We start from the raw sequence: 17,278 nt of genomic DNA on the forward strand, positions 1-17,278 counted from the left end.
ACCCTATTTACTGCCATGTCTGGCGTCTGATGCCTTCTGCTGTGTTTGTGGCTGCTTACCTGTAATATTTTATTATTTGTAAGTTGTAAATTGCAGCGAGTTCTTAAACATTCTTAATTTATTGCCATTGTTGGCGTATAAGGCCTTCAGCCGTGATCACAGTGGCTTGTTTTTAAAACATTATCTGTTGTATCTGTATTTTATGTTGATTTGCTAAATTGTAACGCATTGAAAACACTATTATTTTACACAGTTTCTCATTACCTTATTAATAACGTGTGTTTTTATTTATTGTTGAGTCTGGAATTACTTATTTAAAATAAATGTGTGTAACTGTAAAAGGCAACCAATAGTAAGTGACTACAGCCCCGTTCACAAACTTTTCTGATTACGAGGTGTCTGGTTCAAAAATGGCTCTGAGCACTATGCGACTTTACTTCTGAGGTCATCAGTCGCCTAGAACTAATTAAACCTAACTAACCTAAGCACACCACACACATCCATGCCCGAGGCCGGATTCGAACCTGCGACCGGAGAGGTCGCTCGGCTCCAGACTGTAGCGCCTAGAACCGCACGGCCACTCGGCCGGCTACGAGGTGTCTGATAAAAGGTAAATCATTTATGTTATTCTTGTTACCTCACTTAAACGGTGAACAATACTTTTTTTACGCTAGTAATGTCTGTACAACACCTGTCGTTATAAATGTACGGTAGTTCTTTGTTGTTTCTTCCGGTTTGATGGGCCACACTAGTCGTCAGAAAAACTCAGCAAGATTTTTTTTTCATATTTTACATATAATATTAGAAATTTACTTCTAAATCCCTTCATACAAAAAGCTATCATTCGTCATGGTATCTCTTCATAATGATTTTGAACTTAATAAAACCGAAAAAAAGGTGTTCTAAGAAAAAAATTCATATGGAGAAGGCGATAAAAAGAATTATAGGGAGCTCATGGAGTATGTTCAACAAAGAACAAGAACAAGGAATCCCTCATTATGCTTAAGAAATGGAAAAACTATTTTATAGATTTACAGCGAACGATCTATGGAGATTGCCATTCAAACTGGAGGAATGGGAAAGTGAGTAATCTCGAGAAGTAGATAAAACACGATGTACTTCACAAGTCTTGAATGAGCATTTTCACTATAAACCGTTTTATAGTGACCACAGTGATATTAGATATCTTAGAATCTTTAGTCGATTTGTGTGTGTGTGTGTGTGTGTGTGTGTGTGTGTGTAACCTATATTCGAGCTTCAAGTGAAAAATAAACAAACGTTATATAAATTTTCTCTCTTCTTTAAACTGGTAAAGAATCTTTAAAGTACGTGCAGACTACAAAGGAACCCGTGGGCTTGCACCTTTGCTCGAAGCAACGATTTCAAAAATATAAGTTTAACCATGGGATTTTTGATCTATAAATGTATACTGATGGTGCATGGAAGCAACTTTAAATGCGAAAAATGTGCTATATGTGGGACCTTAACTTACCGCAAGCAGTGAAGATCGAAATCTAAGATCAACTGTACTTCACCTGAGGACAGACACACACTTTGTTAAATTAATAGACGGAAAAAGCGTACTTATTTATTTGTCAAACGATAGCTGTTAACGTCATGACACACATGCACATCACAAAATAAATTCTCGAGAACTGTATTTGTATCAGGTAGGCGGTAGCTAGTGAGTAGTCGGCATTACGTCGAGACAGTGACACGTCGCTACAGCTCGCTTAGTACTCTTCGAGCTCCACTGGCATCGAAATGAGTGTGACGGATTCGTGAGGAGAGAACACCAACAAACCGGGATCCGCTGGCCCACTGCAAGAGAAGCAGAAGTACAGTTTAGGCAAATTTTTCTTTCACAGTCTCTCAAGCTCCTGAGGTACATGGGACCAGAGGTACCTAGGATGAACATGTAGCTCAGGGTTATGAGACAGACGTATCTCTTAGAAATAATGGTTTTTAGTCTATAGTCGTAATGTTTTATTTTGCCCACTGGCGACCAGTTTCCGTGCACAGTATCATCATCAGGCAATAACATGCTAGGCATTCGTCACGCTCGCTACCCATGTAGGTGTCTCAAATGCTTGACACTTCCGATTGTAGACTAAAACTTACTACTCCTAAAGTGCATGGTCGCTGTTCCAGCCGACAATACCTGAAGAATATGATGTCTCTTCTCTCTATGATTTGCATAAACCTAGGATTTTAGTAGCAATGAAACAATTCAATCGCGTACTTGCGCATGTTATATAACACGGTAAAAGATTCTTCATTTACTTAACTGTTATTCAAATTGTCTCTGACGTAACATTGTACAATACATCATAACCTAATCGGAAGCAAATAAATGAAAAAATAACAAAATAAAACAACATTTAATTAGAAATTGTAGAATAAAAATACAATTAGAACGTTAATAACAACTGTAAATGCAGAGCTTACGAATTTACCTCATTCACCAGCTTACATATATCTGTAATGGAAGTGAAGTGCAAGCATGTAACCAATGAGCATAAAGCATGAAGAAATCTGGAAAGGGCCATCACACGGCAATGGGTGTCACATGAATAGTGGTAGTGATGATGATAACAAATCTTACTAATGGGCAAGGGAAGGCCTTTCCCTACTAGTAGGACGCACCTCAACATTTTCCTGGAGTATTTTGAATAAATAATAACCTTAATCAAGATAAATAATAACCTTAATCAAGGTGGTGGGATCGTGTAAATCAGCCGGCAACATCTTTACACGATTATTATTTCCAGTTTTCAATGCATTTTGGGGATTCACTATAAAAGCTCATCTAAAACAATAATATATGAATAACATTGCCCACTATTTCATCGAAGTACATTCCTGCAAGACGGTTAAGTGAATCCATAATATTTCTTCAGGTAAGGGAAAAAACTTAAAGAGTTGAAAATCCGTGGTCTGTCGCTAACAGCCGTCAGTTTTGTATAGTTATTGTTGCTAAAACACATTTTGCTATTACGGAAGCAGCCTACGACTCCGTTACAGACAAAACCTGAATTCGAAAAGCTTGGACTTAACGCTGAGTAGGTACCGAAAACATAGAACGTTTCAGAAGTGGAATTTTTGCGAGATTTACACATTGTGATCACAAAATCGTATTAAGTGCCATCATATATGCACACATTGACCAGTTGTTTTCAATTTATTGCTCACAGACGTACCGTAATTCCAAATTCACATTTCGAGCTTTTTCCTGCAATTAAAATATATTGAGGTATGTCTAAACCAAACTGCATTTTTTCTCTAGTTGTGACTGAGACACTGTAACATATGATGTATTCTGTTAAAGTGGATGTCTTCCTTAAATTATATTGATCAAAACGTTTTGTTATTGTCTGCAATCCTTTAACTAATCAAACATGTTGATATGGCACATTGTCTGATAATAACGACCCCAGTCAACGACTCACTAGGAAAGCCGTCCCAGATGCCACTGCATTTTCAGGAAGGACCTCTTTCGCATCTTTGGTCAGCTCAGATCAGCTAAAGTAGTGCATAATCTACGAACCCCTGCTCTGGCCAATATGGCGTAAATATTACGACTCAACAAGGAGTGGGCAGATGCTGAGAAAAATATCAATAAACTGTTACATTATCGGCAAGTGACTTTTTTTTAGCGTGAAAAAGAGGCCATTGCTCATACGCAACGAAAACTACTAACACAGTCTTGTTGGCATGAATTACAATCCCATCTGGCCAATCGAAAGTAAAGACTCGCCCAGGATGAATTTTGGAGGAACCCAGGTGACATAAGAAATTTCCAAGTACTTCAGCAGCGAGAGGCTTCTGCGCCTTATGTGACAGATTTCAATGCAGTTCTAGAAACATTATAACTATCTGCAACAGTAGTACTTGACACTCCGCCTTCCAAAATACTTAAAACTGCTCGCTTCATAGTCATCTCGGCAACTCCTATCGACACCTCACCGGCTGGTATCGTCTTCAACCTTGGAAAAGTGCCCGGAAAACAGAAACAAAATTGAAACTTCCTGGCAGATTAAAACCGTGTGCCGTACCGAGACTTGAACTCAGGACCTTTGCCTTTCGCGGGCAAGTCTACCAGTTGGTAGAGCACTTGCCCGCGAAAGGCAAAGATCCTGAGTTCGAGTCTCGGTCCGGCACACAGTTTTAATCTGCCAGGAAGTTTCATATCAGCGTACACTCCGCTGCAGAGTGAAAATCTCATTCTAAAAACAAAATTATTTATGTGACCCTCACCACCCGACAGTGTATGGCCCATACAACCCTACTGACAGTGCATATTGAATCACGGCTGAAACAGAAATCACCTTGAGTGAGCACTTTAATATAACGTACAGTCTACATTAAACTACTTGAATGTTTGTACTAACGTAATAATTTTACTTCTTACTTTGAAAGTATAAACCGATGCTGAAAACTACACCGTTTACAAGCTTCGACGCTCAAGACTAAATACGAGTAAAATTTTCTTGTAACGCAAACGCAACAGCTACATCGTTCGAGCTCTAGCTAATGGCTTGGTGATGTCTGCACTTTATAGCAAACACTGCATGTGTCCGCTAATTCGGGGCAAATTCGAAAAACACCAACTGGCCCTTGCTACCTGCAGGTCTACACAAACCGCCATTCCCGTAAGTATGAAGATTAGATCACTTTAAAATCTTTTGCTTCATGGTATGCACAGAAAATCGTAAGAGAGCTCGGTCATCAGATCCTATTGTAACTGTCAAATTATATAACTTTTTTGTATTTCTTTCTGTATTAGAATGAGATTAAAGTCAGGGTGACAGGATAACAGTGATAAGAATCGCTGATAACATTGACATTCTCAGTGAAAGTGAAGAAAAATTAAAGGACTTGTTAAATGGAGTTAAAAGTCTAATGTGTACAGAATATAGAGTGACAGTAAACTGTAGACAGACGAAAGTAATCAGAAGAAACAACATGAGACTAGCGACAAAAAATGTTCAAATCTTATGGGACTTAACTGCTAAGCTCATCAGTCCCTAAGCTTACACACTATTTAACCTAAATTATCCTAAGGACAAACACACACACGCACTCATGCCCGAGGGAGGACTCGAACCTCCGCCGGGACCAGCCGCACAGTCCATCACTGTAGCGCCTTAGACCGCTCGGCTAATCCCACGCGGCGACAAGCGATAACCTCAACATTTTAATTGTTGATCACTAACTAGTTGAACTGAAGAAATTGTGCTTACTTGGAAGCAAGTTAAGGCACGGGAGTCGAAGCAAGAAAGATACAGAGCACTCCTTGTGCATAAAACTCTACTAGTATCTGAGCCGCGCTGCGGTTCGCGTTGGTGCTGTTTGTGGGTTTCTGTCTTCTGTTGGAGGCCAACCTTATCGTTTAGTTGACATGGTTGCGGTTGTTTGTCTTCCTCTAGTGTTGACTGGCGCCACATAGTTTCACAAGCGTTGCCTGTCCGCTAGTGGCAGCAGCGGCGATTATCGATATGTAGTAACTGTGGCCCTATCTTTGGGGTGACGACGGTGGTTCTTCCGGGTCGTGTCAGTGTGCAGTTCGGTTGGGGACTCAGGAGGAGCCAGGTCCGCGCAGCGCGGGAACACGCCGGGACCACTGGAGGCGCACATGGACTGCCAGATGGAAGGCCTGTGGTCACGAGGGTGCACGACCTCGTCGTAAACCGGATCCTACAAGTTTTGAGTGCATTTGGATTCAAGTAGAGAAACATCGACTATTGTGAGATCTTGCAATTCTCCAGTGACTAGGGTTCGTGTTGCTGCTTGTAGTGTTGGCTCTGAGCACTATGGGACTTAACATCTGTGGTCATGAGTCCCCTAGAACTTAGAACTACTTAAACCTAACTAACCTAAGGACGTCACACACATCCATGCCCGAGGCAGGATTCGAACCTGCGACCGTAGCAGCCGCGCGGTTAAGGACTGAGCGCCTAGAACCGCTAGACTCGTAGTGTTACCAAGGCAAAGAGCAGAGAGTGGAGTGCTTGGGGAAGGCGGATCTGATTAGCTTTCCTGGACTTCTAATTACTATTTATTGCATTCAGTTTGTTACTATTTGTTAAGTTCAACCAGCGGTATTTTTCCTGCTTCGTGACCGCTAACGCCCCAGTTACCTGCCCTGGGGGTTAGTGTATGTAACAGCAGTGTACGTTTCCTTGCCTTGCAGCTGCTGTCCGGCGAGGCGTGTAGTTTTGACAGCTTTCTTGATTGTAGGTTGGTTGGCGATTCTTCTACTCTAGCGGTAGTGATTCCTTTCTCGTTCCGGACGATCTAAGCACAATATTCTGTGGGCTGATTCCAGACCGCCGGTTCCGGCTTTGGCGTATTTTTACATCTTCGCATTTGGTTTATTGGACGTCAGGTAGCCTCAGCAAGATTATCATTAGTCATTCGTTAGACTGCCACTAGACTGAGTTAGCATCTTGTGAAGTGAATGCAACTCTTGGCTGCCTATCTCACCGCTCGCGAAACTGTTTTTTGCCTGACCTACTCAGAGGTCGATTCCTGGTGCACCGTCTGTGACTGGCCCTTGTGTTTTATTATTGTATTTGCAGTTTTATTGTGTGTTACTAATTTTTTTTATATAATTGCTATTCTTGGCGTTACAGCAGGTTTAAATGATTGTGCTACCAAGTTTGCCATCATTTTGTCTCACGTTTGGTGATCAGTTGCTTGTGTTTTAAATTGACCTTTGCTGTTGTATTTGCTTTTTTACTGTATGTTTTTCAATTTTTTTATGTAATTCCTACTCTTGGCGTTACAGCAGGTTTAAATCGTTGTGCTACCAAGTTACCATCATTTTGTCTAACCCGTTTCATGATCAGTTGCCTGTCTTTTTAAATTAACCTTGCTATTGCATTGCTGTTTACAGTATGTTAAACTTTTTTTGTTGTTGTAATTATCGTTCTTGGCGTTAAAGGCCTTCAGCCGTGACTGTGGTTACTTGCCTCAAAATTCTAATTGGGATCACATTGGTTTGTTTCTAAAACATCATTTGCTGTGTCCGTATTTTATGCTCATTTGGTGAATTGTAAGACACTGAAGGCACTATTAATCACGCAGTTGTTTATTCCTTCATTAATAACGTGTAATATCTTTATTTATTACTGAGTCTGGAATTAACGTTTTAAAATAAATGTGTGTAACTGCAAAAGGGAACCAACAGTAACTGATTACAGCCCCGTCCACATTCATAGCCGAATCCTGCGGTCCTTGACTTCCAGGTTTCAGTATCACACATTAGCTTTAATTTGAGGAAGAAATTCCTGAGAACTCCCTTTTGGAGCCCAATATTGTACGGTAAAGAACCATGCATGGACTGTCGGAAAGCCGGAAAAAGAGGAGAATTGACTTGTTTGAGACGTGTGATGATTTCATGGTTAGGTACGTAACATTTGTGCAATTTACATTGGAGTCTTAACATCAATATAATAATAATAAAAAAAATAAAGGAACAAATAGACTGAATGTAGAGCTATTTTACACTGAAGGTTTGATGATGAAAGCTGTGTTGTTTTGCCATCAAACAAAGAAACAGGAAGTATTAAAGGCGTAACCAAACTTTCACCTTTCCTGAAATGACCCGTGGTGCTACAGCAGTATGCTGAAAATTACGTAGCGTAATAAGAATCGGAGAAGAAAAGAACAAGACAAGGAGAAGGGGCAGAATGGTAGGACATGGGTTAAGACATCAAGCAATAACTTCTATAGTACTAGAGTGAGTTGCAGTGAGTAGGTGGAGACAGAGATTGGATAACAAAATCGAAGAAGTAGCCGAGGATGCAGGGTGTAAGTACCATTCTGAGATCAACGGGTCGTCACAGGAAAGGTAGTGGGCTGCGTCAAACCAGTCGGAAAACTGCAATAGAAAAAAGAAAAACAAATGAAAAGAAAAAAAGTGTTGAGAGGTACTGGTACGGCCGCAACTGGGAGGTTCGACTGAGGTTCTCCGCGGACGCGCTGCAGTCTCGACTCTGAAGAGGCAGTCTGTCGTCACGTAGAAGAGAACCCGACCAAGAGTACTGGAACACTACCCTTGCCGAGGGCTCTTGTAGAGCACGCAGGTGGGAGCTCATTGTCTCCAGCGTGTCCGTTCCGTGAAGATCTGGAAGTGATCCGACCCCCAACCTTATTTTGTATCGAAACGTAGGGCTGCGATGCATCAGTATCCCCGGATCCGTCCTAGTTTTGAAGGCGTCCCGGGACGGCCCTGAGGGTTTTTTACACCTGTACGGGGAAACCCGGACTTTTTTGTGTCTGGAGATGTTCGATTGATTGGACATAATAGATTTTAATAAATCTTAGTTAAAATTCACTAAATGAAAAATGGCGCTTAGATAGTTTCCTTCGTTTTGTACTAGAAAACCAATGGCAAACCCGCTTAGGCAGTTTTCTTTAGCCGGCCGGTGTGGCCGTGCGGTTCTAGGCGCTTCAGTCTGGAACCGCGTGACCGCTACGGTCGCAGGTTCGAATCCTGCCTCGGGCATGGATGTGTGTGATGTCCTTAGGTTGGTTAGGTTTAAGTAGTTCTAAGGGACTAATGACCACAGATGTTAAGTCCCATAGTGCTCAAAGCCATTTGAACCATTTTTGATTTTTGTGTCTTCTTTACACGTATTTTCCGTCTTTCCTCAGAACAATGAGAAGCCGTTCCGTTGACAATCGATGATCGCATTCACCGCGCTACCCCCCTCCGCCATCGTTCAACTTATCGTTAACGGACACAAATATCTATGGTTTTCAAAGTCGGCAATTTAAGATGATGCAAGGCGTGAGCAAACGTTACGTTTCACTACATGGGTTCATGTCTCACGCCAATGGAGGCGCAAAATGTGCTTTATTCTTTATCAGTGTACAATGTCATTAGAGAACGTAAACAACCATTTAGCACTTTACTCATTCTGAGCCGTGCGTCGCTCACGTTCGTGTCATATATTATGTAACATCTTGTTTTACCGTACGGCCACCACGTAATTTTATATTTCAATTACTGGTGCCACTGAATTACTGCCTTGCCTGCCCGTGAGTGGCAGCAGCAGCGTGTATCGATATTTGCCCTGCTGTATTATCTTTGGTGGACGGCTGTTACTTCCCGGTCGTGATGTGTGGTGGGGAGGGATCGGACCTGGCGCGGTTGGGGTTGGAACGCGGCAGAAGTTCAGTCGGGACGTAGCAGCAGTCGGGGACGGAGCGCTAGGGAGGCGCGAGCAGCCAGTACTCGCCGACCGCTCGCGACACAGGATGAACTGTCCGACGGACGGAGATGGCAGTGGGATCGGCCGTTGGTCGGTCGTTCAGTTGGTCGCCTCTTTGGGTGACGTGTGCTTGGTCTTTTGACCGTTTCTGGGCCTCGTCACTGGGTCATCTTGCTGGACGTGGCTCGGTTCCTTCTTGTGCTGAGACGTCGTGGCCAATGGGCAAGAGTTACCTCTGCATGATTGGGTCCGAGCCAGTGTGCCCGGATCGCCGGGTCTCCCAGTTCCCGACGTATTGCGGAAGCACATGGTTTGAGTGCCAAGAACCTTGATTGGTTGTTGGTCGGTCGTCTGGTCAGACGACGTGTGTTTCACCACCGACCGTCCTTCGGGTTTGTGTGTGTGTTCGCCAGTGATTTGTTCCAGTTGATAATCAGTGATTCGTTCTTGTTCGAGTTTCTAGTGGCAGTGTTTCGTGCAACACTGTGTATCCTGTGTCAGTTCGGCTAAGCAATGCTTTAAATGCTGTAATGCTGTATGCGTACTGCAGTAGCCAGTTGGTCAGTTGCGACAGAACAGTGAGTGGGTGTTTCCTTACCGTGTTGATGCTGTCCGCCACGGCGTGTAGTTCCACAGCCGTTGCGATGTTCATGTATGTCAGTAGTTATTGTGCCGTGACTTATTAACAAACTAATACAGTATTTGAAGACGAGTGTTACTGGTCTCTTCGCCTCGCTGGCATTTAGGTTGTTGTGTTTTTGGTTGGGTGACCGAAGTCATGTAGTTGGTTGGTTCGTCGGCTGTCTATCGGTTGGGTTGCCTTCCGATTTAGAGATCGTTGGTCAGGCTGTCTGTCTCGCCTAAACGGGCGTTAGTGTTACAATTCCAGGCCTACCCTTCGGAACTTCTGAGCGCCGTTCCTTGTCTGTTACGTAGTAACTTCCCTGTTTGAGTTTTAGTTATTTGGTTGATATGTGGCCTGCAGCCGAGTTTTTATATATCCTGAGTTTATTTTCCTCTCTTGCCCTTTAGACATAAGCTTGTTATTCTTTATATGGGGCTTTCAGCCGAATTTTACATCAGATCTTTTAAGGCCTTAAACCTTTAAATTATTGTGTTGATGTGTGGCCTTAAGCCGAGTATTAATATCTCTTAAATTAATGACCTTGTCTTGCCCTTAAGGCATGAGATTGTTATTCTTTATTTATATGAAATGTTTTAAGATAAGGCCTTCTGCCTTTTGATTGAAACTCCTCTTACTCCTTAATATGCGACCTCCAGCCTAGGTCCATTAAAATTAAATTGCTAAGGCCTTCAGCCGATTAGATTGAAGATTTAGAAAATATTCTTGGGTGAAACCTCCAGAAGAATCTTGTATTTCAGTTTTGTTTAGGCCTTGTGTCTTGGATTTTGAATGTGGCCTTCAGCTAATCTAAACGTAATCAACGGAGATCGCTTAAAGTTTTGTGATATTGTGTGTTGATAAATAAAGTTTGTACGTTGAGTGCAACTGACAGGAATTCATTTTGCCCCTTTCCACAACCTTATCCGCTCTGTCCTGTTAGCCCAGGCATTTCACATTCATTTCTCAAATTCACTGTAGTTAAAAATAATTTTTTGCAGCGCTAAACAGGTGTATGATCAGCAAGTGCATATAATTTGGCTTCCTATGTTGTATGTGTGCAATATTGTAATTTGTTCCATAAATCTGACCGCCGCCACTGTATTATTATTTTCCGGATGGGTAGCAAACACACGATTTTGATATTTTAAAAGCCACCTTATAAATCACAAGGAAGGACTAGCTTCAGAATCATATGTCTCGCCCATCTCGGGTTCCGACTTTGTACCAATGCCTTGGGTTGTACACCAAATCTCTCTGCGGAGCTTCATGCAGTAAGGTCATGTGTGAACCGTCCGTCAAATGGGGACGTTAAGCTTAGCGGTGCCCTTGTTGCTGTTATAGAGGCGCTGGAGCTGTACCTCTCCCGGTTCAGCGGGTCACCCCACCCCTTGTCTCATCATCATACAACGCAAATATGACACACTCCCACTGCAGTGATCTAAACTCAAGAGACACACTCAAGAGAACTCTCACGCAACTCGAGGAAAGATGCCATTGTAGGCAGAGAGAAAGAAAGGTCCAAAGGTACATGAACCTACTCCTCAGCGTATCCCCCCATTAGATTTTTTTTTCATTTCTGTTACGTGATAGACAGCAACGGCCCAAAGCATTGATATTTTTGAGATCAGTCCGTCGCATGGGTATATTAAGCTTACATCACAGAGGAGATTCACAGCGTAATGAAATTTCAGAAGCAAAGAACATGTACAATTCTGTTTTCCTAATCATTGCCTGCTCTCGCATACGTAATGCGCCATATTCCGTCCATGACAGTCGCATGTATCCCTGTTGTGTGGCAGTTATCGTAATCATTAGTGTAGCTTGTCTCTAACGTAACTGGTACTATTTTTAGTTTAAGCTCTTCACAAAATGCGAGCAATGAGGTGTTGGACTCACCCCGGCTGTCGAATGCTGGATACGCTGGCGGCGCTGATGACAAAGGACCTCTGAGACAGGCCGAGCATTTCGTAGAGGTCCACCACGTCCGGCCGGTCGCCCACGTTCACGGCGACCACCACCTCGGTGCCGTCATCTGCAGTCCTGCCAACAGAACACAACCACGTCACTATCAAGTAGGTGCTGTTTTCTAGGTAATACAGTGTTGACTACAGACGCATTGTACTGAACACGTATAGTAGAAAAGAAAGATTTTTTGTGAAGGAACGACTCACTGTGAATTTATCCGGCAACTGAGTTAATAAATAGAGGGTTGCGGACGAATAACTGACATAATTTAATATGGCCATAACAGTTTTACTTCTGAAAAGAAAATTTTCAAATTTTGCTCACAGATAGTATGGTCTATGGAAATATATTTCACTTCATCACATGTATAACATGCGCTCCATTCCAGCGGACAACTTCATGTAGGCGACTACACATATTCCTTATAACTTTGCGGCACAAGTCTTCATTTATCTCGCGCGCAACTGAAATGGGCCATGACTGTATAGACCTACCGACAGTGTCTCTTTTTCCCACGCGTAGTTTTTTCATGAAAATGACCGTTTTGTGGTTTTTCTCTACCACAGAATCGAATATGTCGTTTGTTTACGGTTCCATTAACGTGGAAATCAGCTTCGTCTCAGAACTATGAATTGAGAATTATTTCATATTTTCCTTGTGCCCATAATGAATATTCCAGTCTTATTTGTTTGTTGTGCCCAGTCAGCCTTCGTAGCACAGAAGTTTTGTAAGGGAATAAACTGAGATCAGTCAGTAAAATTCTTTGTACAGAACCACGAGTTCTAAGCTGGTCGTAGGTTGTGTTCCAAAAATGAACAGCGTAGAGACAGAAGTGATGACACTTTCTGTAGTACCTGACCATCAGTTTGCAGGACAATGCTCAAGCACGTACAGTGCAAGCTGTTACTGATTTGTTTGACAGATGGGGCTGCTAAGTGCTATACCACCTACTGCACTCCCCTGACTTAAGCCCTCGTGAGTTCAAGTTGATTTCTAAACTGAAGGAAAGACTTCACGGCATTCGCTTCAGAACTGCTACAAATTCGTCGGGCAATAGACCGCACCACTCAAACTGTCAACACAACTGCCACTTCTAAGAGTATCCTGCGACTTCCACATCGCTGGCAACGGGTTATACACAATGCTGGTGACTACTTTCAATGTCAGTTAAACTTTGAAACACGCATCTACTTTGTACGAGCTGTAAATAAATAGTTGCCACTATTAGAGTTCCAACCGTCGTAGGTGGATACGTTTTGTATTTCTGAAGGTATTTTACACCATACAACGCAAGAACTTAATAGATCTAGTTGAAAACGAGACATGACAAACAATGTAATTTAACTAAAATAATATATAATAGCAATATGAAAAAGAAAATTGTACAAATTAAGCGACCGCTACGGTCGCAGGTTCGAGTACTGCCTCCGGCATGGATGTGTGTGATACCCTTAGCTTAGTTAGGCTCTAAGAGACTGATGACCTCAGATGTTGAGTCCCATAGTGCTCAGAGCCATTTGAACCATTATGTATAAATTAAGAAGTATTCGTAGGTGCAGGTGACGAATTTTTTTTTATTTAATGCAGTTGAACACACCTGGCTGGACACATAAAAACAAAGTAAAACAAACGGAAAAGCACAGTTAGAAATTAAACAGTTAGAAATCTAAGTGTCCGTTAGGGTGACCTAATGGAAAGGCGTTGAGAGGCGTTAGAAGACATGAAGTAACAACATTGATACTAATAGCTGAAGACCATAATGTTTGGAAAAGTCGTGAGGCTCCCTTCATCGAATAGTTGGTGTGAAATGATTGATGATAATGTCAAAATGGTTCAAATGGCTCTGAGCACTTTGGGACTTAACTTCTGAGGTCTTCAGTCCCCTAGAACTTACCACTACTTAAACCTAACTAACCTAAGAACATCACGCACATCGATGCCCGAGGCAGGATTCGAAATTGCGACCGTAGCGGTCGCGCGGTTTCAGACTGAAGCGCCTAGAACCGCTCGGCCACACCGGCCGGCAATGAAAATGATGTTGATAGTTACTGAATGGATGACCTTTAGATTGCGCTGGAGCCAATCGCTTTAAATGGAGATTCGGGTCACGATGGTGATGCTGGTAGTGGTGGTGGACTTGGTGGTGGTGGGGGTGGTGGTGGTACGAATGCTGAGAGTAATGACTGTGTTGGTGATGGTGAGGAATATATGACAGTGATGATGGTTCTCCTGAGTCTTGTCATGATGATGTTCACTATGGCGGTCTGTGCTAGCCATGATTGGAGACTGAACTCATAGAGCTGTCTGGGTACCTGGAGAAAGCGATGACTTGGGCGGAACTGTTGACGGCCGTCACTCCAGTCTGCACAGCTGGTTCGTCTCTGAGCGCCACCAGCTGGCGGTAGGTCTTGAGGTGGCTCCTACCAGCTTCCTCCTGAGCTTCAGCGTTGAGGGTGACGTAGTTCTCGTTCACTGGTAGCCAGGTCTCGTTAGCTGTGCTAAAGCCCGCATTCGTGCTGTTGTCCCATTGGAAGGGCGTCCTCTCAGGGTCTCTGGAATTGCCGAGTGTGACACCGTCCCAGCACCCTGCAGGGTCTGTAGCAATTTCACATGTCATGTTGTAGTTGTCCTCCATGCCGATTTCCTCTCCGTTGTAGGTGACGGCGGTTCCCGGCAGCAGTGTCACCAGCATGTTCATGCCGTCCACCAGGTCTGGGCTGAAGCGGCTGGCCACGCGGTGCTGGTCGTGGTTGCCGATCTGCAGAGGAAAGCGGTAATACAACTACCGTAAATACACTTGGATGATAAAAGTCATGGGGTAGCGATATGCAAATACACAGATGGCTGTAGTACCGCGTACGAAACGTATAAAACGGCAGTGCGTTGGCGGAGCTATCATTTATTCGGTAATACAACTACCGTAAATACACTTGGATGATAAAAGTCATGGGGTAGCGATATGCAAATACACAGATGGCTGTAGTACCGCGTACGAAACGTATAAAACGGCAGTGCGTTGGCGGAGCTATCATTTATTCATAGGTGATTCATTTGAAAGCAGAAACTCGGATTGGAATTAAATCTACCATTCCCTTTCTAAGGAACCATTCCGGGATTTGGGTGGAGCGATGTTGGGAAATCACAGAAGACATAAATCAGGATGGTCGGATGCGCTATGAACCGTCCTACTCCAGACTGGGTGTTCAATGCGCTGAACACTGCGCCAATTCGCTCAGTCTGGGATGTAAAAAGAAATGAAATATTCAGATGCGTTAAAATGGTCTGGGCATTACGAACTTCTTTTGCGTTGCAGTGCTAACGTTACTTATAAAATATCACAAAACATGAATCTATCAGTTTCTGCAAAGACACTTTTCAAGAGTAGAAGGAGTTGTTCTTCAGAAAGTTCTGTAATTTACTCTTAAACTGCACCGTATTATCTACAATATATCAAATATATCAAATATACTCCGGCAGATTTCTAAATACATGTGTCACTCCTTTCTGCACCACTCTGAAGCGTTTGTAGGGGTTGTTTTGATGATGGTGTTCCGTTCATGAGATTCACTATTCTTTGAGCAGCGAAAATAATTTTAACGAAAAGACGTTAATCAATATACCTACTGTCAAAGAGTTGTCAGAGTACTTAGTTTTCTTAAGAGGTATATGTGGGATATCGTTCTTATATGTGTTCTGAAAGTGTTTGTGCTAGCATTCTATGCTGAGTTACCTCAAGGAATGAGTCGGTAACTCAGTGGTAAATGGAAATCTTCAGAATACTTTAGTTCCTTAGTTTTTAATTAAACTATACCAATAAGTTGTTCAATAAAGGTTGTGATTTGTGTGTAACTTAGAAAACTTAACACAGTCGATTTCCCGTAGACAATTTTTACAACTCGTGGAGTCTTACAAGAAGCAGTTCACTGTGTGTGGTGAGTCTTGTCAAAGTTTAATGGTAATCAGTTTGATTTTAACCATCTTCTGACTTTTTGAACTTTACGTTAGTTCCTTCTTATGTAGACTGCCACCAGGTATTATTCCTTTGTTACATCATCGAAAAGGGTACCATCAGATCTTCTGATTCTGTAAAATAGAGACAATTTAATAGTATCAGAAACAACAGGGGTCCCAAACCAGAACCCTCCAATACCTCATTTCTGATTCCTTCAAAATCTTAATGGAGCTGCTACGTGATTGATGTACAACTAGTTAAGTTTAATTTCTGTCATCAAGATGTAAACCATATATGTGCTTGCCACCAAGAATGACTCCGAAAGTTATGATAGGAGCATACTTTCGGAGTTATTGTAGGTGCCAACAGTTAGTGACTCATCCTGCATAACATTTAAAAACTTGCATCAAGATGTAATTGCTCACACAATCAAAATATTTGCCTTACTATGATAATAATTTCTGATTTACTGATTCCATAAGAGGAAGTCAAATGAAAACGAGATAGATGGAAGAAAAGTGGTTAATCTGTTTATTATTTCAAAAGTAACAGCCATAACAGCGAATACATTTACCCATGCGTGTTATTCTTTATCCAAACAAAGTCGTTGGCCACGAATGTCTTTCTTTAGCACTCCAAGCGCATCCAAATCATATGGGGAGAGATTTGGACTATATGGAGGATATGTAAGGACTTCCCAGCGTAATTTCTGCAGCATAGGGAAAATAACCTTGGCAACATCTGGTTACACTTAACCAGACTGATGCCGTCTTTCAACATGCCTAGGCGTTTGGACTTGATGGTACACTTCAGTTAACGCACAGCCAGCCGTACGTGAACACTTTACAAAAACTGAAAATCGCCATCACGTTCAAACACACACGAATGTGATGGACTCCGTCATTCTGTTGCAGGATAATGCTCGCCGACTTGTTGACAAGGTTGTTTCCATTACCTTGCAAAACTTCCCTGGGTAGCGCTTATACAACTTCCATACAGTCCCGATCAATTCCAATACGAGTTCCATATTTTTCAAGCCTTGCAGTGGTCATCGATTTGCTTTGGACGAAGAGGTGCACATCGACGACTGAAACATTTTTCGAAGAATACACTGACCATCTTGTCTCACAGTGGGAGAAATATCTTAACACATATGGCGATTACTTTTGAAATAATGAATAATTTACTTACTTTTTTCCATCTCTATCGTTTTCATATGACTGCCCCTTATAGTATATCATCTGTTAAGCTAAGTGTAGGCTGTCCAGTTTATTGTCTTCTTTGAAGTAAAAGCTGTTTACTGCTGGGCATGATTTACCGTAGAAGTTGTTCACAAAGTGTAGTGGACATGTTGTTATTCATTTTTAAAATAGTGACAATAATGTGTTTCACCAGTGTATTATCTACTATTTTGTGGTCTTCACAACAGCATCTTCAAACCAATCTGAGAAACTTCCACTACGAAAAATCTCGTTACATACTTAACTTAATATTTTCCAAAGTTCAGGGTGAAGA

The 17,278-nt window shown here is 42.3% G+C and overlaps 1 protein-coding gene across 1 annotated transcript in view; it reads right to left on the reverse strand.

The window, feature by feature from the left end:
* Nucleotides 1-1,575: 1,575 nt before the first annotated feature.
* The window catches only part of LOC124620811, a 182,409-nt gene continuing 166,706 nt past the window's right edge, over nucleotides 1,576-17,278 (reverse strand). Inside the window, exons 18-20 of the mRNA XM_047147099.1 lie at nucleotides 14,124-14,569; nucleotides 11,743-11,886; nucleotides 1,576-1,821 (exon numbers count right to left, since the gene is read on the reverse strand). Coding sequence (XP_047003055.1) covers nucleotides 1,734-1,821; nucleotides 11,743-11,886; nucleotides 14,124-14,569 — 678 coding nt within the window. The 3' untranslated portion in view covers nucleotides 1,576-1,733. The remainder of the gene's footprint in view (nucleotides 1,822-11,742; nucleotides 11,887-14,123; nucleotides 14,570-17,278) is intronic.

The sequence above is a fragment of the Schistocerca americana genome, chromosome 1, assembly GCF_021461395.2.
Source record: "Schistocerca americana isolate TAMUIC-IGC-003095 chromosome 1, iqSchAmer2.1, whole genome shotgun sequence".
Taxonomy (NCBI): Eukaryota; Metazoa; Arthropoda; class Insecta; order Orthoptera; family Acrididae; genus Schistocerca; species Schistocerca americana.